The 23,522-nt window shown below is 39.9% G+C and overlaps 1 protein-coding gene across 3 annotated transcripts; it reads right to left on the reverse strand.

Annotated features, from left to right (window-relative positions):
* Window positions 1-1,777: 1,777 nt before the first annotated feature.
* Window positions 1,778-17,108, reverse strand: CDKN3 (cyclin dependent kinase inhibitor 3). 3 transcript variants are annotated; one of them, XM_055304208.1, is made up of 8 exons: window positions 17,039-17,108; window positions 14,824-14,906; window positions 12,685-12,740; window positions 12,122-12,166; window positions 9,473-9,695; window positions 5,865-5,896; window positions 3,913-4,013; window positions 1,778-2,191 (listed from the first exon to the last, which is right to left on the reverse strand). In XM_055304208.1, exons 1-8 carry the CDS (start codon window positions 17,045-17,047, stop codon window positions 2,105-2,107), a joined length of 636 nt encoding a protein of 211 aa, XP_055160183.1. In that variant the 5' UTR covers window positions 17,048-17,108; the 3' UTR covers window positions 1,778-2,104. The 3 variants fall into 3 exon arrangements, with proteins under 3 accessions (XP_055160183.1, XP_055160182.1, XP_055160184.1); XM_055304207.1 differs by having other exon boundaries at window positions 1,781-2,191; window positions 3,913-4,016; XM_055304209.1 differs by lacking the exon at window positions 12,122-12,166 and having other exon boundaries at window positions 1,782-2,191; window positions 3,913-4,016.
* Window positions 17,109-23,522: the final 6,414 nt, after the last annotated feature.

A 23,522-nucleotide genomic window follows, 5' to 3' on the forward strand; every position in this document is an offset into this window, starting at 1 on the left:
CCACAGGTTAGGTAGAGAAAATACTTTTCCAACAGTGTAGAATTACCTTTTTTTTTTTTTTTTTTTTTTGAGTAATACTCTTCCATGTTTCTCTGTTATGGAATAATTGATGTTTTCCCTTAATACTTAGTATTAAAGTAAGTATTTTTAAACATGGAAGGCTTAACTAGCATTTGATGTAAAAATGAGAGAAGCATGCACTTTGAAAATTCAGTTGATTAAGGATTTGATTAATCCATGCCAATATTTTCCTTCCACTTTAAGTGTTCATGAATAAGCTATATATTCATATTAAGAAGAAGAGATGTAAGATTTGATAATGTCAATTTCAACAATGTCCTAAAGTTTAATAGAATATTGTGATTTTTTTTTTTAAAGATTTCACTTATTATTCATGAGAGACAGAGAAAGAGAGGCAGAGACACAGGCAGAAGGAGAAGCAGGCTCCATGCAGGGAGCCCGACATGGGACTCGATCCCAGGACTCCAGGATCATGCCCTGAGCAGAAGGCAGGCGCTAAACTGCTGAGCCACCCAGGGATCCTGAATATTGTGATTTTTAAATGTATTTGGCTGTAATACTGAAACCATGGAGAAGGTCAATTTATTACTACAGCCTGAACTTATTAAAAAAACTTTTTTTCTGGCTATAACTTTTGGCATTTATTATCTTAGATAAGAAACCCCTCGTTTAAGTATTAAGGTACTGGTGGGATATGGGGTTCTCCCATCTTCCTTAGTATTCTTATATTCTAGATTCTTGAAGTAGTGCATATATAAAAGTATTAAAATACTGATTTTATATTATGGAACACACTGTCTCTCTGATCTGAAGATCCCAAATAGCACTAGTAATTGTTTTATTTATTTTTTTATTTTATTTATTTATTTATTTATTTATTTATTTATTTATTTATTTATTTATTTATTTATTTATTTTACTCATGATAGGCACACAGTGAGAGAGAGAGAGAGGCAGAGACACAGGCAGAGGGAGAAGCAGGCTCCATGCACCGGGAGCCCGACGTGGGACTCGATCCCGGGTCTCCAGGATCGCGCCCCGGGCCAAAGGCAGGCGCCAAACCGCTGCGCCACCCAGGGATCCCTAGTAATTGTTTTAAAGTGTTCCCCAATGAAATTAAAGTAGATCAGCAGCAGCAAGAAGAGTGTGAGACAAAAGAAAACTGGCAATCACATGATTATTCAGAAATGAAGTTTTGATGTGAAATAAATTTACTTTGGCGTGGAAGTGCCTATGACTCTTGTTTCACATTGACTCCAAGGGCCTACTGTATGTAGTGCTGAAGCCCCCATGCCTGTTAAAACATCCTTGCCTACAGTGCTGACTGCTTAGCATTACATTTTAAGACAAAAAGACATGTTCAGTAGCATAGGGTGAAGTGAAGCAGCAAGATAATTGGAGACTTAATTTGTGGGTAAGTGTTTCCAACATAAATGTGAAAGAGGGGTTAAATGTGTAGTCCCTAGGGCAAAAACATGAATGCTCTAAAAACAAAGCAGCTGTCTGACCCAGTGGATTCCTCATATCTGAAAATGTTGTAGCAAATGCTGGATAAACACCTATTGGGGATGATCCAGTATTGGGTGGGAGGTGACCAAGACAACTCATAGGATCTCTCACACTTTTGTAGGTCTATGAAGTAGAAAAAAACATGGGAGAAAATGTGGGAGGAATAGAGGTTGAAAGTTATTTGATTTTAGCTTGGGTACTCCTACCAGTTTTTATATTTACTACTATGGCATATTCCACCCAGTAGTTATAAGTTGTAAAATGAGGTAAAAGTGTGGTAAATAATAAAGATAGGCAGTCAGCTATTTTTCCATATGCTTGTTTCAGCATTACTTCCAGGTGAAATATACCAGAGAAGCCAATGCATTTCTAAAAAAGGAAATTGTATAACAATTTTTCAATCTTCTATAAGAGATGAGAGACACAACAGATTTGTCAATAAAAGCTTTAGGAATATCTGCACATACACATTTACATTCAAGTTGGTAACACTAGTAAGTTTCATTTCAATACAGATTATGTTAAATAGCCCTTAAATTTCAGACATGGTCATATATATGTTATTTGAAATTCTTTATCTAGATACAGATCTTGATAATGGATCTCTTGATGATAGATGTGCAGCTAGTTTGTCCCGAAACTCATGAAGATAATTATATTGCTGAAAAAAGTAAAGATACATTGAAATATACTGTAGAAAACTAGTTAGCAGAGTAGTCACAATACCAGTAGCAATTATGAATAAAAAAATAATTGCTAAGAACAGTTCTACAACTTTTGAGTAAGGAAGTGTTTGCATTATGAGAATTTTTACCTTTCAGTAAAGCTGCATATAGTGTGAAAAACTATTGCTTTAAAAATCAGAAGGTAGCATTTAGTGCACATGAATGTTTTATAAATCTGAAAAATCCTTTCTCACTTTCCTGGCAGGAGCAAATTAAAATTAAGAATATTACATGAAGGCCTTCTTTTTGCTAGTATATTTTACCTCTGGGGTTAAGTAGGGAGGAAAGCGTACTTTCTATAGCAATTAACAATGGTATATTCAAGAAACTATTTCTTAATTTATGGAAGCCCTAGATTTCTGCTTCTTGGGGTGACGTAATCCATCTGGAACAACGTTCATAGTAGTCAATGTTTAAAAAATCACTAATTTTAACAGATAAGTGAAAAAAGGCTTTCATTTATTTGCAGTTTTAATAGTTTCCCAGAGGATATTCTTATTCTGCCAATAATCTCATTTCTTACATTACTGGGAAGTGAACGTTGCGCACTGCTAGCTGTATCAGCACGGAGATGGGAGAGCCTGTTTGCTACAGAGTGCTGAGGTGATCAACTGACAGCCCATATGACGTGGGCTTCATTGTCTCCAGGATAAAAGATGTAACATGCACACACGTGGATATGTTTGCCCATTTGGTTTTGTTTCAGACACCTGAAAACATTTTGAATTTGAAGAATCATTTGATTTTAAGAGGTAAGAAGGGGAATTCTCTGTTTTCAGAACCTGTACAGTGAAGTGGATCCTCTATGGATTGTTTTGAATGATCTTATTTAAGCCCTGAGAATCAGGCTGGTTGGTGAATTTGTCAGTTACTATTAATATTTCACATTCATGACTGTTGGGTAGACCCCTGACTCTGGGAAGAGGGACTCAAGTCCAGGAAGCTGCTAAAGGCCAGGACTCTTGTGCCTGATTCCGTGATTGAGTCCTAATGCTGAGACAGGGCACTTGGGAAAGGAAGACAAATTAAGTTTACAAATCCAGAAACAAAGTGAAATCTGCAGAATCTTTCAGGAACATTAATATCTAATAATATTCTTGGGGCACTGCTACTGCAGAGATTTTTAAGTGTTAAGCGGGGAGGAAATGTGTAAGCTGTCACTTGAGTTATCCACAGCAAAGGATAATTAGCATTGTTTTGCGGGGTGTTTTTCTTTCTTTTTTTTTTTTTTTGTATTACAGTCATCCATCTGTCTTCATTGACTATTTTGGTGATATGATAGGATCTTTATTAGATCTTTCTGGCCAAGAAACTACCAAGTTTATTGTAATCGTCTCATTTGGTAAAATTTTGAAATTCATTCCAAGAACTGAATGGGCAAAAACTGAACAATAGATCTGGTGAGAAAAAACTGGAAAAGTTCAGATTTTTCATTATTTTCTTTGAAATACTGTGAATTTCTTCAGTATGTTTATATTTAACATAAATATTAATATAACATATTAATTTAACATGTTTATATTTAAAGATAAATTCTGAACAGGTGATACATGAATAATAGAGTGCTTTGGGTTTTCACTGCCCTTTGGGTGATGAATTCCACTGTGGTGTAACTGCCCCCAGCCCGCGAGCACACAGGAATGGGCAGCCTCCTTACCTTGATCGTCTGTATTGCTCCAGACCCTCGCAGGTCTCTCAGGCTGTCGATGGCTTGCTGTGGTGAAACTGTGTCCGACAGGTAGAGCAGGAGACAAGCGGCTACTAATGGAACATGTTAGGAAAACAGTATATGATTAAATAATGATAGGGTAGAGCATTGTGTATTTTTTTATTTTTTAAAGATTTTATTTATATTCATGAGAGACATACACAGAGAGGCAGAGACATAGGCAGAGGGAGAAGCAGGCTCCCTGCGGGTAGAGCCTGATGTGGGACTCGATCCTGAGACCCTGGGATCAGGCCCTGAGCCGAAGGTGGATGCTCAACCGCTGAGCCACCCAGGTGCCCCAGCATTGTATATTTAATTAGACTTCCGCTGGTGCAGAAGATGGAGTTTTGGTGTCAGTGTGCAAAATGAATTAAAAGACATTTAGTAGGTGTTTTTGACAGTTAAATTATGATTTCAAATGATTATGGTTGGTTGAAGTTTAAACTGGCTTCATTCTTTTTAACAGCTTTATTGAGTTCTATTTAATATACCATATAATTCATTCATTTAAAGTGCACAATCCAGTGGATTTTAGTGTATTCACAGATTGGTGCAGCCATCGCTGTAGTCGATTTTAGAACATCTTAATCCCCTCAAAAAGAAATCCTGTCTCCTATTGTCATCTCCCTGCCCCCAATTACCTGCCCTAAGCAACCACTAATCTACTTTCTATGGGTTTGCCTAACCTAGACATTTTATATAAGTGCAATCATATGTGGGCTTTTGGGATTGGCTTCTTTGCATAATGTGTTCAAGACTCACCTATTATGGCATGTAACTACTTCATTCCTTCTTATAGAGAAATAATATTCCATCATATGGATATACATTTTGTTTATCCATTGTCAGTTGATGGGCATTGGGTTAGTTCCATTTTTGGGCTATTGTGAGTAATGCTGCTATAAATGTCCACGTACAAGTTTTTGTGTTTTCATTTGTTTTGGGCATATATAACTAGCAGTGGAATTGCTGAGTCCTGTGGTGACTCTATGTTTAATTAACTGTTTGAAGAAGTACTGCCAGATTTTTTCAGAGCAGCTGCACCATTTTACATTCTCTTCAGCAGTGTATGAAAGTCCCAATTTCTCCACATCCCAATGCATATTTTCCATTTTTTTGGATAATGGGCATCCTAATGGATATCAAGTGGTATCTCATTGTGGTTTGGATTTGCATTTCCTTGATGACTAATGATGTTAGGCATTTTTCATGTCCTTAGTGGTCATTAGTATATTTTGTTTGGGGAAATATTCAGATCCTTTGCCTATTTTTAAATTGGATTTTCTTTTTATTATTGAGTTGTAAGAGTTCTTATATATTCTAGGAAGTCCCTTATCAGATATATGGTTTGCAAATATTTTTCTTCACTCTGTAAGTTGTCTTCATTTTGATAGTGTCCTTAGAAGCATAAAAGTTTTTAATACTGTTCAACATTAATTAAAAGGAATAACTCTTTCTCCAGTATGGCAGTTTGTTAGCTACTTTTTTTTTCTAACACATTTAAAAAAAAAAGTGAACAGTAATTGCATGAAGTAATTATAATTAACTTCAGTTTTCATACTTATGATGGATATTATTTAGAATTTGCTGTCAGTATCATAACACCTGCATAGGGAAAACATTAGAAAACACAACACAATGCAAGAATGCAGGTGCTAAGACTTAGAAATAATGTTTTGCAGAAACCTCAAAACAATGTTGAAAATACCTCCCATTCTGCACTCTGGCTTTCTAGAGAATACCAAATTAAGGGCCTTACATAATTCTTTAGGTCTTAGCAGACTTATATTGTGTTTTGTCTCATTTTAACACAAGGTGAGCATACGGCCCAGAAACAGGATACTTTCACCTACTTTGAGGATAAAAAAAAAAATACTGAGTAATGAAAATACATTTCTTACCAAGGCAAGATCTCCCAAGTCCTCCATAACAGCTGAAAGGGAAGCACAGTTTTGAATATTGTACATTTTCCTTCCACCTCACTAATTGGAACTAAAGACTTGCTTTTTCTGCCTTCTATTTCTAAACCAAATAGTGCCTACTAGCACAATGCCTGGCATGCAGAGGTTAATAAATATTTTTAAATGAATCAAGAGCAAAGCATGCTTATTTATTTGTTGGTACTCTGAACACTTCTAACTGTCAATGTAGATAGGGCCTTTTTTTGACCTTTTTAAATACCGGGATCCACCTATGAGAAAGAGGGACATGTTACTAAATAGAAACTAGATTATTTTGACCAACTGCCAGTTTATTTTCCTCTGTCTCCATAAAACCTTAGTGGTTATGGAACAAGTCTGTATGACAACTCTTCATTTATCTAAAAAGAATACAGAGGTGGCGTGTTACAGAGGTTGAGAGCCTGGGTTCTGGAGCCCCGCTGCCTGGGGCTGAGTGGTGCATCTGTCAGTCTGACATGTGTGAACCTAAGAAGTTATTTAACCTCTCTGGGCCTCAGCCTTTTTATCTGTAAGATGGTGACAGCCACAGTACCTGCATCCTGGTTAGAACCGAATGAGATAACTAATGTTTGCAAAGGCCTTACAATGGAGCTCAGCACAGGGTAAGAAGTCAATGAATGTTAGTCTGGCCTTCTGAAGAAATCAGCAGTTGTGCAGAATTGGATTTTCCAGAAAAAAAAATCATGATGAAACCTCAAAGCACAAAACCATTCATTCTAATTACTTTCAGAGATGCTTAAAAAATGTTTTACAAGATTCCTAACTTTCCTAGGGGGTTTACTGAGCCTAGCGTGGTGCTGATGACTTCTCAGGAACATGAATTACTGCGGTGTCCTGTAGATGAGGCAGCAGATACGCGTCTTGGGAGAGGATATGAGACAGAGGGCCAAATAGGTACTGACCCCCAGAGTATTCATGAGGTTGCTTTCTACAAAGTGTCCCAGATATAGGGCTGTTTTCAGAGATGAGGGTTTACCCCAGAAAGGTAGGAGGCAGAACACATCAGTGGTTTTCTACAGGATGAATACTGCTTCATACCTATACCTTTATGCTTCTTCCTTTGATTCCTGCTCATCCTTCAAAACCCAGCTCCAATTGCCTTTTCTGACCTGCCTTTGTGCCCCCACAGAAGCCATGTCCTTTGTGCTGCCTTGTGTACTCCCTGTGCGAGTCTTTCTGCACTCACATGGCAGGGCTGTTGGCCCGGGCTCCGTGAAGGGGGGACTGTGCCCCACGGTGCATACTTTGTATTCATAGTGTTTGGTACATAATGGGTATTGTGGGTTGAATCATATCCCCATAAAGATTTGTTGAAGTCCTAATCCCTCATGCTGTGAATATGACCTTATCTGGAAGTAGGGTCTTGGCAGATGTAATCAAATGACGATGAGGTCGCTGGGGTGGGCCCTGATCCAGTATGACTGGTGTTCTTCCAAGAGGAAATACCCCAAGAAGACACAGCAACACAGAGAGAATCATGTGAGGCAGAGGCAGAGGTTGGAGTGATGCAGCTGTGAGCCAAGGAATGCCAATGAGTGACGGCCACCACCGAAGCTAGGAAGAGGCAAGAAAGGGTCCTATCAGAATCTCCAAGGGAACACGGTCCTGTTGACACCTTGGTTTTGGACTTAACAAGCTTCAGAAGTGGGGGAGAGTAAGTTTTTGTTGTTCTAAGCTTTGTAGTACTTTTTACAACAGCATAGTACAGCAGGCAAGCAGTGTTTGCTGATTTTATAAAGGAACAAAAATGCGGAGGGAGAATCAGCGAGACAGTGCTGGTAGACAACAAACTCAGTTTTTGAGGGATAAACCCTAGAGCCATCTAGCAATGTGAGCACTCAAAGATGGCAGAATGGATAGAAGATTATTTTTATCCCAATGTTAGTTACTGTAAGATATCGTGGAAAGCTCTAGTACGATGGAAATTTCTAGTCATCAGATGCTTTATTTTATGGGAGCCAGAAGCATTCTGCATAAGCAAGGCTGCCCGACCATCTTTCTTTCTTTTTTCTTTTTTTTTTCCAACCATCTTTCCATCCTGTTTGTATTCTGTTCAAAAATCAGACAGCATTTGGTGTGCTAGAACCTGCTTCAGTAGACTTTGTTAAATTTCACTAATCTGAGCTAATTTGAGCTGTGGAAACTTCAGTCAAGTCTGCTTTCAAAGATTTATTAAAAAAAAAATCAGAACGGATTTGAAAGATGGGTCCAAAAATTGGAAATTATTTTTCACGAGCTACATGTAATTATTTAATGCTATTTTACTTAGACCTATTAGAAAATTTAGTATAGACAACTTTATCCTAGAATTATGCTGTTATAATTAGCAAAGCAATTAGTAATTGCTTACAATCACAGATTATGCTTTTCTCTAGAGGAAGGTTGGAAACTGTAGAATGTAGGATGCTTTCTAGTTCTTTATTCCCTATTCTCCAGGCTATAGCCCTCTGTACATTAGAGTTTAGTTCGGCCACTGTGTGTGTCCCCAAAGACCCTTGTACTAGTTGGTTTGCCTTCAGAATGGGAACTGTTGGCATGAGGCCCTGGAGCTCTAGGTTGAAGGAGAGCAGTTTGGCTGGGCTTGCCCTTTCCCTAGGTGCCCTGAGATTAACTGGTTATTTGGTATAGTCTGCATACTTTCTAGTTCAAAGCAATGACTTTAGGGCTTTTGAGGTATCAAAGTATTTAATACTCTATCTTGTTCCAGAAAGGATTAAGGAGTTTATCAGGATACAGAAAGTACAAGAAGCACAGAGAAGGACTAGTTTGCTCACTATGGCTGGCTCTCCTCTGCTGTGTGTCTCACTTCTGACAGAGCAGATCTACTGTATTATCCACAGCACCACTTCCCATCTTTGTACTGCTACTGTCTACTGCTGATTGTCACTCCCTTTTTCCTTTCTCCAAGCTACTTTTTTTTTTCCCTTCTCTCCTCCTTTTTTCCCCCTTTCGCCCATTTTATTTTGTTTTAAACTTCCATACCAGCAGCTTGTGCACAGCCATTGACGAACAATGAGAGTCCCTCTTTCATTCTGGTGGCAAATTCAAATCATCAAATATAATCTTCATATATTTAAGATTTCATATTTTTAAGATTGTTCATAGCTTATGAATGATCCCTTTGCAAATTTTTAAAATACTTTTTTTTTTTTTTTTTTTGCTGTTAGAAGCAACTAAGCAACTGAAAAGCTGACCAATGAGTAAGGCTATTATGAGAATGATACCCTACCTTTTGGGAGGAAGAGGGTCACCAAAATTATAAGTAAAGGTCTAAGGGAAAAGGAAAGAATAAAAAGCCTGTAAGCCTGTTCTATAACTTTTCAGATCTACTCATTTATTGTCCTTACTCATCAAAAGTAACAATAGCAAATATCTGAGTGCTTGCCTTGTAGCAGACATTGTGCTAGAACTTTTCATGCCTTATCTCCTTTTAATCCTTACACCAAACTATAAGGTGGGTAATAACTGAGTAAGGATGGAATAGGTAGAAAAATCATTCTGACTATGCCATTCTCCTCATGTCATGTACAGAGAAAAGAAAAACGTACTGTATTAAGGTTTTTCGGTTATTTTTAAGGCAGATTGCAAGTTCCTCCATTATTTCACAGCAGCTGGCTATGTCAGGAGTCCCTCCATCTGGGATTGGATGATGATGAGTGATAATTCCGTACTGATGGTAGAGGTCCAAAAGGTTTGGGACTCTGTATTTTGACAGTTCTCCTCTGGTGCAGAAAACAAATATGTCTTGTATACCACAGCTTTTTAGTTCTTCTGCCAATAGACCAAGATACGGATATACATATACAAAATATTACAAATTTAATACAATCAAGACAGAGAATGTGGTGGTAAATTTCTTAAGCCAAACTAAGTAGATAACACATGATAATCTATAAATTTGAAATACTTATTGATAATCTAAAGCAATATTGATTTGTCTTCAAAGTAGGGTAAAAATCAAGCTACTAAGCACAAAATAGAAATTAAAAACATGTGAACCAAAAGGTGATTAAAATTAAGCCTGACTTAATAATTCAAAATGCTTTTAACTGAATTTTAAGATGAGTCAACTATATTGCTGTTCTTGAAGAAAATCCATTTTCAGTACAACTTTAAAAATAAAATTCAAAACATCTAATATTTCAAAATAAGCCCTTGTGAAGAAATAATAGCACATTATCCCCCCCGTTTTCTTCTCACAAAATCCATGTTTGCCACTTTCCTCACTCTGCCGTTTTGTTTTATCCTAAGCCTTGTATATAAAAACTCCAGTATGCCCATGGTGCCTGAACTCATGTTCTCCTTTCTATTTATACTGTGTTACACCATCATGCATTTAATTTTATGGCCAAGGTCTCTAGGAAATAGAACGTTAACTGTTTTAGAATAAAGTGACTTAGCTAATTTCAGTATAATGAATATGAACCAAGCAGTAGTGCTATGGGCCATTCTATACACTGGAACATTCTTATGGCGATACTCACTGTAGAGTATTAGGTTCAAAATGAATAACTAATTCGGGCTGATCTCAGCCTCCTCTCTCTCTCCCTGCCTTCTAAATCCGGGGACATTTAACTAAGCGCGTTTTATCATGAACCTCCAGATACATACTTGAAATGTGGCTAGTCCAAATTGAGATGTACTGTAAGTGTAAAATACATATCTGTTCTCAGAGATTAAGAACAAAACCCCTGTATTTCATTAATAATTTGTTTTATGATTAAGACCATTGAAAGGATACTATGTAGGCTATATTAGGTTAAATAAAAAATATCAAGTTAATTTGACCTGTTTTTACTTTTTTTAATATGACAACTAGAAAATATAAAGTTACATACAAGGCTTCTATTTCTGGCTCCCATCATATTTCTGTTGGACAGTGCTGCTTTAGATAATACTATTATTTTTTGTACTTCTAAGAGCATTAAACCTGAAGTCAGCATACTTAACCATTTTTAAGAGTAAGTAATTTTCTATCTGCCTCTTGCACACATTGGATAATTTCTATTATACAGTGGTTTTCAAACTTTTCTCAAAAGGACTCTGAGGAGGGAACCACAGGGGGTGATGCAGGGAGATTCTAGGTCTCTCCTATCAGATCGTCATCTTTTATACATTGGATTCAAGATCTCATTGGAAAACAGAAGGTTTGGCAAAATACTGGAAACCCTTTTAATAGAAAATACAAAATGAATAGGGCTTTCCAAAATGTACACGATTGGTTCTTGAGCCAGTGATTGTCATTATATTTTGGTTATGACTTAAATGTTCTCCAAATGAAAACTTCCTATCATGGCAGGTATCTCTAAATCAGAGAATCTTTACAAATACTGTAAGACTCAACTAATCTATTAGCCTCTGTAAGTCTTTTTTGGTAGGTAAGGAATAAATTAGAGAAAGCAAATTAATAAATTGATATTCCAAAACAAACAGGAAAAATTTTTAGGATTTAAAAAATTTATAATGGTCAGAATCAAGATGTGTGTGTGTGTGTGTGCGCGTGCATGTGTATATTAATTTATTTATATTTATTTTGGTGTATTATAAGGACATAGGTAGGACTATTAGCTTTGAGATATTCCAGGCCAACCAAGGTACAATGTTTTGAAAATCCAAGTTTTTTAGCACTGTGCAATATGTAAATTTCAAAATGGGGTGGGATATTAGGATATTTTGGGATTATTAGACTTGAGGCTACAATGGTATAAGCATCCTTGAGCTTGTGAAAATCAAACCCTACTTCATCTTTCCCACCTAGATGTTGGCTCTCTAAATTTTCTACCCAGGATGCTCAATTTCACTACTCCTTCTGGGTTCTCAGCTCAGGCTTAATTTCTAGGATCACAATCAAGTCTGGAAAGGATAGTATGCTCAAAGATCTGGGCAGTGAAATGGCAGTTTTCTATTAATGTATTTACCACCCTCCAACTTAGACATTTTAAACTCAAATGGAATTTCTATGTATAACTACAACAATCAGTGAAAGGCAATGCTATGTTTAGTAAACAAGGAGTTAGTTCTCTGTGCTCTTCGCAAAGACATCTTTGCATAGTAGAGTAAGTCTATAGTTTGAAACTATGAAATAACAAACATTCATTTGGTATGCTGAACAGAGACTAACATTGTTCTTTTTGACAACGAGATTTTCAGTGTTATTAGGAAAAGCTATTAATATGGTTGTTTCATGTTATACCTACCTGTATCTTTTTGGATATTTCTTCTAACATTTTTAAATTTACAACCTACAAGCAGTAATAAGGCAAGTGAAAAAGTCAGTGTTTGGTCACATATAACAAATATATTTAAACACATACACAGCTACTTTATAAGGTCATACCTGTATGATCATTTATGTTTCAATTTCATTTTGAATGTGGATTTCAATTTCTTATATTCTTAGGAATATAATTGTAGGGATTCCTAGAACCCCAGCTAAGGAACTCCTAATCCAAAGATTCTTTATTCTGTGTCATCTCTGTAACAAGTACCTGCCAGTTGTCCTCAGCCTCACCCTGTATCTCAGTGTTTACGTTTTATTAAGGTAGGTAAACCAGAAATGCAGAATTGTGAATGAGTTTGGATGGGCTGAAGAGTGATCTGTGGCTTTTTAGCTAGAGCCCACACAAGGGCTTCCACTACTGAGTTCCCCAGGGTGATGATCTGTGAAATTCTTGTATTGCTCAGTACAGTGATTTATTAACTGACAAAAAAAAAATTATTCTAAGTATATCAATAGGAAGCCAACTGTAGTCTTACCTACCTGGAAGAGCACATAAACCAAGAAACTGAGAACAATTCACTTGTGACAGGGGTAGCCTGAAAAGAATAAAACTTGAAGTTTAGTTCAGTTTTTAAGTTATAAATGGAAATTCAATTTAACAAATCTGTGCTTGGCACTGAACAAGGGTGTTTTAAAGTTTTATCATAGTCACAAAACAAAAATGCATATGCAAATATCAATATGCTGTTCACAAAAAGGACCAGAAAGATTGGAAGTTTTATTTATTTTTAAAGAATTTATTTATTTATTTGAGAGAGAGAGAGAGAGAGAGAGAGAGAGGCAGAGACACAGGCAGAGGGAGAAGCAGGCTCCATGCAGGGAGCCCGATGTGGGACTCGATCCTGGGACTCCCAAGATCGCTCCCTGAGCCGAAGGCAGGCGCCAAACCACTGAGGCATCCAGGGATCACCAGATTGGAAGTTTTAAACCAGGGACTTATCATTTGCTTTGTCACATGTCACAGTTTAATTTCCTTCCTTCCTTCCTTCCTTCCTTCCTTCCTTCCTTCCTTCCTTTTTTTTTCTTTTTTCTTTTTTTTTCTTTCTTTTCTTTTCTTTTCTTTTCTTTTCTTTTCTTTTCTTTTCTTTTCTTTTCTTTTCTTTTCTCCTTCCTTCCTTCCTTCCTTCCTTCCTTCCTTCCTTCCTTCCTTCCTTCCTTCCTTCCTTCCTTCCTTTTTTCTTTCATTTGGGATGCCTCGGTGGTTCAGTGGTTGAGCATATGCCTTGGGCTCAGGGCAATCTCCAGGGGTCCTGAGATAGAGTTCCACATCAGGTTCCCTGCAGGGAGCCTACTTTCTCCCTCTGTCTATGTCCCTGCCTCTCTCTCTGTGTCTCTCATGAATCAATAAATAAAATCTCATGAATCAATAAATAAAATCTTAGCACACGAGTGGAGGTGGGGTGGGGTGGGTTGGTAGGGAGAGGGACAAGCAGACTCCCACTAAGTGTGGAGCCCAACTCATCTCATGATCTCTGAAATCAAGAGTTGGACGCTTAACCAACTGAGCCACCCAGGCACCTCTGGTAGTTCAAATTTACCCTAAAAATAATAATGCCTAGATTGCCTATGGCTAGTATAAAGCATACTGAAGTTACCCTGTGGTATATTATCTGAAATGGTTTGTATTTGTTATCTTGGGGAATAAGCCAGAAAATGACCTTCTGATGATTTTATCCCCAGGATTCATTCTATATTACTATTTTAAGATTTCTTTGTAGGACTTCCTTAAGCAGATATAATATCATATGATAAAAATCACAGGTCATTCTTTGTTGTAATAGATTTTGGTTAAGATAAAATAATTTCAAGAAATCATATTCTCAGTTTGCAGTACTCAGGGAAAAAGCAGGTAGAAGCCAAAGAGGAGTTTAGAGGAAAACAGAGGGCATCATATAAATACCATATGACTTTGGGAATTAGATGAGTTTTTGAGTTTTAAAGAGGGGTATAAGGAGAAAGGAAAGGTAATTGCTATTTGATGGCAGAACAAAAAGACCTTTAGGGATAACATACTCTTTTCCCCTTCCTATAGTTGGGAATGGGGTTTTCTTAGAGATTATTACATTTACAGGGATAAGGGAAAGCACTGATTGTTGTAGAGATTCTGGTGTAACAATAAGTCACTCAAGATTTGGAAATTGAATCTATATAGAAACATTTCTTTTTTGCTCATATCTATAGTAATGTGGCTTTTATCTTAAGCAGGGTCTGCTAATAGATGCATTATTGTGGCAAGTAGTTCTAGGATTTGACTAAATGATAAACAATTAAATATCTCATCCTATGCTTGGTAAATTATTCTTTTGTCATAAAAGAATAAATAGGTTTCGGTCCTAATAGGAGATAGTCTGATCCTATCTCAACTCCTTACTTATTTGTCTCTATATGGTTTTCTAACATAAAGAATGACTTCCTTCTCTGCCTGCCTCCCCCCAAAAGAGAGCCTTATTCTATCATAGATAGTAAATAATAGGGTTAGAGGATCCCTTAAAGATTAGAATTACACAATCAGCAGAAGAGAATCAATAAATATTTTCAATATGCAGACTATGGATCTACATATGCTATGATGTACACAACAAATAATTAGGTCATCATTGATCAGAAGTGTTAACCTACCAGGATATCTGAATTGGAGTCTGTTCATCTTCAATAGGCTCTTCGTCTGATGAGTCAAACTCACTTGTTTGCAATGAACTAGGCTTCAAAAGAAATCAGTTATGTTAAATAAATGTAAAGAAGAATATTTACATATAAGCTGATTCTTGCTTAAACACACACTGAATGCATATGTGCAATTTATTCAATCTGGAATATCAGAATGATCAGCAATATCAATAATAAATTATTGATTCTTACTGTCCTATTAATAATTACAGTGCTCTGCAGTGGAAAGAGAGTTGGATTGGGAACAAACCAGGATTCTGGTCTTGGCTCTGCCATTTACTGTATAATCTCAGACAAGCAACTTCAGTTTATTCTGGGTCTCAGTTTTTCACAACCATAAAGTGAGGAGATCTATTCATTCATTCACAAACATTTCTTGAACACCTTCATTTGCCAAGCTCTGGAGATGCAAAGATCCATAAAATAAATAGCTTCAGTAGAGTTGGAGAGATGTGTGCATAGGTTATAAAAAAAGAAAGTGCTAAAATGGAAGCATAAACTACATTTTTAGAGCCGGGAAGGGAGTGACTGCTTAGAGAGCTGGAGAACGCTTCAGAGGAGAGACATTAGCTGGATTTTGAAGGATGAGCAGGAGGTTTTTAGGCAGATAGGGAAGAAATTAAGGCAATAAAGGCAAAAGGAGAAAGGTTTTGTTTTCAGGAACTGTGATATCAGAGCAGGGGAGATGAAGCCAGAGAAGTAGTTTACCTACCCCATTTCTCAAAAAATAAGCCCAACAGCCCAGCAGCTTGGTTGATGGGGAGAGGACAGACAGGAGATCATGCCCTCAACTTTGTGAGTCATTGGACTAGAGAGACTGAGATGGACTTTGTGTAATGATCTAAGGAGTTGGAACTCAATCCTGTAGGCGTAATTTCTACATGACTGATAGTTGTTTTATAGGACCAATAAAATATACATCTTTCTTCTTACTTCCTGGTTGGAACCTACTGAGAGATAAAACAGTGGAGAGGCAAATGGAGATCAATATGTTAATTTCATTGCTGAGTATCAAAGGGAAGGTGTGGCTTTAAAGCTGTGGTCAAGTGGCCAGTCAGTTCTTCACTCCAGAATTGGACTTATCCATCCAGTCATGGGCAGCAATGGATAACCCAGGGCTCCTGTGTTGCAGAGAATCCTCTCTCTGCAGAGAGAAGAAAGGGTTCAGCTACTTGTATTCAGTTCCTCCCAAACTGGGGGATCAGATCTCTCTGTCCCTTCTGGGAACAGGCGGAGAAAGAGGCCAGGAGTGAAGGACAGCTGATGCTCCTCCACATGGAAACGTGGGGATTAGCAAGGGTAACCAGCTAATGTTCTTTCTAGCTCTGAAGCTATATTCTATAATGGTCTTGTCTGTTACTACAAGATCACATTACAGAGCCATTTAGGCTAAGGATGTGAGTTGCTTTGGATAATTATTATTATCAGCTCAAATGAAGGCCCTTTAATATTCAATAGGTTGTCAACCCTGGCGGCAGGCGATTGAGTCAGGGAGCCTCAGCATCTTGCGCCTGGTTTTTTCCTTTCTTTTTAAATCAGTTTTGATGATCCAAGATTTTCAGTGTGGCTTCTTTACTCAGGCTCTTCCAGCCAGGCTCACAGATCCTAAACACGGTGAGACGTTTCCGCTCCCCCAGGCCCAGGGATTCCGAACCCCAGGAAGGGACGCAGTGCCAGTTGGCCCCGGGGGATGGTGACGCACCCACAATCGGGGGTGGGCAATGGTCTTCTGCGAAGTTCTCCCCGTGTGCGGTGAGGACCGCTCGCCAGCGGGGCATCCTCGGGCATCCCTTGGGGCTGGGTATCGGGCAGACTGACGCATCCAGACACCTGAACTCTCCATGCCTCCGTTTCTTCGTAAAACGGGATTCAGCCCTCCCTGGCAGGGCTGCCGGGGGGCCTTGGAGACTCCTCGGGCGGCAGTCCCCGGCCTGTGCGCAACAGGTGCACAGCGGCTGCCCGTCCTCCCCGTGACCACCACCACCGACCCTGTTCCTGCTCCGTCATCGCTCTCCCCGCTCCGGGGAAGCGCCACCTCCCCGACCCAGGACGGTTACAGCGCGAGTCCGGCCACGACCAGGCCTGGACAGGCCCCAGGCCCAAGAGCTGGCCTCGGGGCCGCTTCCGTCTCAGTGGCATCGCTCGTCCACGCCTCGGCCCGACTCACCGGCTTCATCGCGGGCCGCACCAAGTCGTGAGCCGCGGCCGCCTGGCTCCCGCAGCCCCCGCTCCGCGGCCGCTGCCCCACGCCCAGCCCGCCTCTTCGCTCAGCTCATTGGTAGAGCCTTCCGTGGGGGCGGGGCGCGGCGTCTTCCGGGAACCAATCAGACCCCGACCCTGTGTCTTCCTCCGCCCCCGAGCGCCCTGGCGCCGCCTTTAACCGCCCATTGGTTTTTAGGGGCCTTTGAAAGATGCGCGGGAGGAGGGTCCTGCTGAGCGTTGATTGGCTGGGAGGGCGCCCTCCTCCGGCCCGTGGGGAGCGGCGGGACGGCGGGAAGCCGGGAGCCCAGAAAGCATCCGAAGGCAGCCCCAACATTTTGGGGTCGCTGGAAAGCCTTACTTTCTCGTGACAGGATTCCAGAGGGGCACCAGGGTAGGGAATTTTGTTTCTTAAAATTGTGAAATTTCAAGGGCACAGGGGGAAGCACTGTCCTGGAGCATCTCATGAAAACGCTCCACACTCCCATAAACTTTATACTTGCGGTCATATCTGGTCATATAAATATACGATGGACGCGACTAAAAATCCAGAATATAAACATAGCTTGTATGTTTGGTCTTTTATTTACCACAGGTTAGGTCGTAGATCCACTTTCCTGTTCACTAAATGTGAATGCAATGGGATTGTGTGAAAGGAAGTCTCCAGATGGTTTTAAGTGCTCGAGTTTTTACATAATCGGCTATATTCTTTAAAAACTGTGTTTGATTACCCTCTGCCCGATTCTCCGGTCCCCAGTTAGCTGTCCGTGGGGTAGGAACTCATCATGAGCAATATTACCTGCAGATCTGCAGAATATGTGGGAACATCAGCTCCCTGACTCATGTTGTGAAAACCCGTGGGTATAGAGCTGTTAGGGGAAATTCTTTAGTAAAGAAGATAGCATAATTTGACTTTGGGTCTGTATTAGGGTTCTCCAGAGAAACAATCAAATAAAGAGATTTATTTTAAGGAAGCGGTTCTCCCAGTTGTGTAAGTTTGGCAAGTCCACCAAGTCTGACCGGGAGCCTAAGGGGCTGGAGACTCAGGAAGGAGTTGCAGGTGCAGTTCAAAGGCAGTCTGCTTTAGAACCGGGGCTAGCAGATTTTGCAGATGAAGTCCAAAGGCAGACTGCTGCAGAATGCTCTCTTGTCCTTTGTTCTATTCAAACCTTCAACTGATTGAATGGGGCCCACCCATATTATAAAGGGCAGTCTGCTTCACTCAGAGTCCACCAATTTAAATATTAATCTCATCCAAAACCACCTTCACAGAAACATCCAAAATAATGTTTGACCAAATATCTGGGTGCAATAGCCCAGCTAAGTTGACATATAAAATTAGGCAGCATAGACATGTTGGACTTGATTTATTGATTGGTTGATTGATTCAGAAAATATTTATTGAGCACCACTTGTGTCTGAGGTACTATTCAAGATGCTGGGAGTGAACTCGAGTGAATTAACCAAAGTCTCCACCTTTATGGGGCTCACTTGCTATTGGGGAAGAGAATTAGGTAGTAATATTGCTGTGAAGAAAAATTAAAATAGAGCCTGATGAAGATACTATTCTAGATAGAAAAGTCAAGGAAGGCATCTTTGAGTAAATGTCATTTGAGGCATCCAAATGAAAAGAGAGTGAACCATTTGAATATTAGTCTGTCTATAATGTAAGGAGGTGCAAAGGCCCTGAGGTAGGAATGTGTTAGATTGTTCAAGGAACAGCAAGGAGGCCAGTTTGGGAGAAACTGAATGAGGTAGAGAGTGGTAGGAAGTAAAGCAGGGACTTGTGGGAGGCTTAGGAGCTTCTTTTCTAAAGGATTCAAGAAAGGGTTTAAAGAAAGATTGAGACCTGGGCTCCAGGTAAGTCCTCTGTGGTAGATATTCAATTCTTTCTCATTCTTTAACTTTCACCTTCTTTCTCCTTTTGCCAACATTGTCTTCACAGATCTCTTTAAACTTCAGCATCAGGGGTCTCTTCCATTTCCTCAGAACATACCCTTCTCCTCGGAATGAATGAAGTCCCAGCTCCTTCGAGTATTGTATAATTTCTGCCACCTCTGGGCTCAGCTGGATGTGAACACAGAATCAATCTGTTCTAGCTCCTGCTGATTCTGCGGAGTGGGACGATGAGCTGTAGTCTCATGGTAGAAAGGGGGTGGAGGGCTGAGGGTAAACTGGGAGCATTTCAGCTTCTGCTCTCTCCATCAGCAGGGCTGTCAGGCTTTGTCTTTGCCTAAAGACAAACACATCTCACTTCTATGATGTAGTTTTTTGTTTGTTTTTGTCTAGTCCCAGGGTTAGCAAACTGTGGCCAATGGACCAAATCCCACAGACCTGTTTTTGTAAAGTTTTGTTGGAATACAGCTACACTCAATTGTATAAGTATTGCCTGTATAATTTTGCACTACCGGGCTGAGTAACTGCACCAGGGGCTGTGTGGCCTGCAGATCCTAAGATATTTACTGTCTGGTCCTTTACAGAAAATGCTCACCCCTAGTATATAGTCTATGAGGGAAATGTGTATTGTTCTAATACCATGATTTTAAGTCTACTTCTTGCAAAATAGGAGTCCTAGCCTTATTATGCAAAAAGATGTTCTCTGCTTGGTGTGGTCCCTTTCTTATGGAGGGTCCCACATAAAATGGCAAGGCTTTTTGCTGAGCTGTCTGGCTAAATGGCATCACAGTAACCTATTTTCTCTCTAATCCCCAAGATTCTTCCCTGAGAGGAGGGGGGGGCTTGAGTTCAGCCTGCTACACCTGCAGTCCCCAGTTAATTTTTTAGTGTATGACTTCACAGCTGTTAACAGGAATGTATGTGGTCAACACAACGTGGGAGATTTATCCAAACTACCAGAAGGAAAAGTGTTAACACACGTCCAAAGACAGATGAGTATTTTGAAAGATACTCAAAGAGAAGTGAAACATGGTTACTATTGGTAGTCCCACTTGGGTGTATGCTTTACAACTAGATCCGTATTTTAAAGATATTTTAGTATTATTATTATTATTTTTAATTTATTCAGAGGCAGAGAGAGAGAGAGGAAGGCAGAGAGGCAGAGACACAGGCAGAGGGAGAGGCAGGCTCCATGCAGGGAGCCCGACGTGGGACTCGATCCCGGGTCTCCAGGATCACACCCCAGGCTGCAGGCGGCACTAAACCGCTGCGCCACTGGGGCTGCCCAAGATATTTTAGTATTAATGATAATGGATTTGACAAGTGTGTTTGGGGAGAGAACACTGGAACCTTAGAGTTAAATGCAACTTCAGAGAACATACTTCTTCATTCTTGATATGCCAAGTTTAAGAATTTCTCGTGATGATGACAGTCAGAAACAGTGTATGACATGGCAGTCGGCATATGTGGTTTTCCCATTGCTTTTCCCTTTGGAGAATTGCCCCTTTTTCATTTCACATGATCTTGTTGAGCAGGTGACTGAGACTGCCCCATAAATGTACCCTATTCTTGTGGTCACAGTTATCAGGTCAGGGAAGACACATGATGCAAACTGGAGCATCCTTTCTCGTTTCGTGTCCTCTAGTTGCTGGTGCTCTTATTTTCATCTCTACCTTCCTAAGGTTTCTGTTTTACCCCAGAATGATGCTGAGTTCTAATTTGCACTAGACAATTAGAGTGGGTTATAAAAACTATTTAACATATTGTTTAAAGTTTAAAAGGTACCATATTTTATAATTGGAATGGATATAACAATTTCACTTAGCCCACATGCTCTTCTGCAATGTGACTTTGCCATGCTCCATCATGAGGTAGAGCATAATACTCTTCCTCAAATATGAATGAACTTACGACTAGTTTGATTAACAGTGACAAATGATAAGCTCCCAAAGCACCCGGATCAAGAAATGGAACATTACCAGCTGCTTTGGACTTGTGACAGTATTGATTAATTTCACTTGCTTGTAAATTGTATACAAATGGAATATTTTGTGTCTCGCTTTTTTTGTTCAACTTGATGTTTGTGAGATTCATTCATGCTATTGTCTGTGGTTATATTTGTTCATTCTCATGGCAGTATTCCACTGTATGAATATACTACGATTTATTTATCCTATCCACTGTTGATAGATATTGGGTAGTTTCCAGTGCTGGGCTATGATAAAAAATGCTGCTATAAACATTCTTTCCATGTTTTTTGGTAAACATATGTATACATTGCTGTTGGGCATATACGAGGAGTGGAAGTATGTTTGTTTATTCTTAGTCCATAGTGCCAAACAGTTTTGCAAAAAGGTTATACCTATTCACACTCCCACTGGCACCATGTCAGAATTCTAGCTCGACATCTTTGCCAACATTTGGTATTGCCCGTCTTTTTCATTTTAGCAGTTGGATGAATGAGTCATTTTATTTCAAAACAGTATCTAATTTCAAATCTTTGAAAGGCTAAGACTGATCAGTTGGATAATAGGATCAGTAGATGCTGTTCTTTAAATGGTAGCAAAAGTTCATAATTTTTGGATTTCTTCTGTATTATGTGTTACTATGTACACATATTTTCTGCATTATTTTAGAAATGTTTGTATCATTGCAACATACATATTTTGAGAGTATAAGGCTACTTTAGATGATGAAACTATTGATATGAATTGAGTGGATCCAAATGATGAAGGTTCTCAAATTTAGACATCAATGAGCTCCTCATGTGATGGTGGAGGAAATATTAAGTTTCCAAGGCATCGCCAGCTTGGGGCTAAAGTAAGTCATAGGAATCATTCATTATGAAATAATATTCCTCTGGTTCTTCCTTCATCTACTATGTGAAACTTTGTATTCCTTATGATAGTTCAGCGAGCCCTCATGGATGACCCTCCATATGCTCTGAGATATAAGAGTAAGGCACCCACTGTCTTTGGCTCTCCTGCTTGTGGTTGCTGGGGTAATGTGTCTGGTCACTGCGTAAGCCTGGAGCAGCAGCCATGCTGACGTCCACCGAAGGTGCTGTGACTTTCCACTGCCATCCCACCCAACTACAGTGCCCTTCTCTGTCGCTGCTGCTGAAATTGCTGGCACAGAATTTCACTAAACCTTGCTTGCATCTTCGTTCTATGGAAATTTTAATAAAACAGCTCTTTATAATTGCACTGGCTTTTTAAAGCCATAGTCACAGGATGTTGGGTGTGGCCAACCCTTCCGGACTAGGGAATCATCCCTCCCCTCTGGCCCTGTCTTGATGTCATGAAGCCCAATTTGTGTACTTTGACTTTCTCTTCCTTTAGGATGAATTATGTCCCAGGAGTTCTCTGCTCTCCTGTCAACAGTCCTGTCAAGATTATCTCACCCGCCACCAGCTCTGCCCAGGCATGTCTGAGTCCTGAGTGCTTGGTCGCAAGCTGGGGTGACCGCACGTCTGGGTCTGCCTGGGTTAGCCCAGGCTTATGACTGTTGTACTGGCGTAGTTATTAACAGCTCCCTCATTCATTTTCAAAAGTTTCTGGGTTTGGATGGTAAATTATGTGGTCACCCTCTCTCAAGCCATTTTAAGGAAGTCTTTCTAAGATAAAGCAGAATCAACAGCACATTTTAGAGCAGCCAAGAAATAGACTGTGTAGAAGAGGATTCTGAACCCTAAAGGCTGATGTTCCCATGGCAGTGACCTGCCTGGTTCACTGCCCTGGCTCTTCCTGTCTGCCCTGCCACTGGCAGCCACTTGGCTCCACCTACAGGCTGGTCTCTGTTCTGGTCCCAGATGGTTTCTGCTTTTCACAGAGCTGGAGTAGAGTGCTCTGAAACTCAGTTGGAGGTTAATACTTGGGGTAATAGGCCCACCCAGCACGTCCTTATGTGCCAGGATTTCCTAATCAGGCTTCTGCTGTGTTCTTGAGACAATTTCTCTTTTGTTCATATTTGAACTCTGAGTAGGGAGGGGCCCTAATTATCTCTTGCCATTTCTTCCATCCCATGGAGTGCTCTGGAACTGGACTCTGGCTCCTGACCCTCAGTCACCCGAGTCCTGCTGTCCTCTGCCAGCTTTTCCCACTGTCCTACCCTGTGCCAGGCCTATTGTCCCTAGTAGTGCACTCTGCTCTTTGTAACCTCTTGTCACGCTTGCCTGCTAGGTTCGCACCAGGAAGGCCTGGTGCTCTAGCAGAAAGGGCCAGGCCATTGAAGTCAAAAGCCCTGAATTTAAGTCTTAGTTCTGCAGTTACCTGTGTGACCTTGGATGAATTACCCCATCATCTAACCTGAATTACAATCTCCTCATTGGTAGCATATGAAATGAAACTGCCACTTGAAAATTGACCCCTGAGCTCAGAGAATTTCCCAGGGAGTTTGTTTGGTATAAATCGGTTATCTTGGGGCTGGATCAATCTTTGGGAAGAATAGGATTTCTGATATTTTGATTCAAGGCTCTATATAAAAGTAGCTGGGGAAGAGACCTGGAACAGATAATTTGATTTCCCATCTTCATATTAGGAGAAAGTTTGGCCAGC

Source organism: Nyctereutes procyonoides, unplaced genomic scaffold (assembly GCF_905146905.1).
Source record: "Nyctereutes procyonoides isolate TBG_1078 unplaced genomic scaffold, NYPRO_anot_genome, whole genome shotgun sequence".
NCBI lineage: Eukaryota > Metazoa > Chordata > Mammalia > Carnivora > Canidae > Nyctereutes > Nyctereutes procyonoides.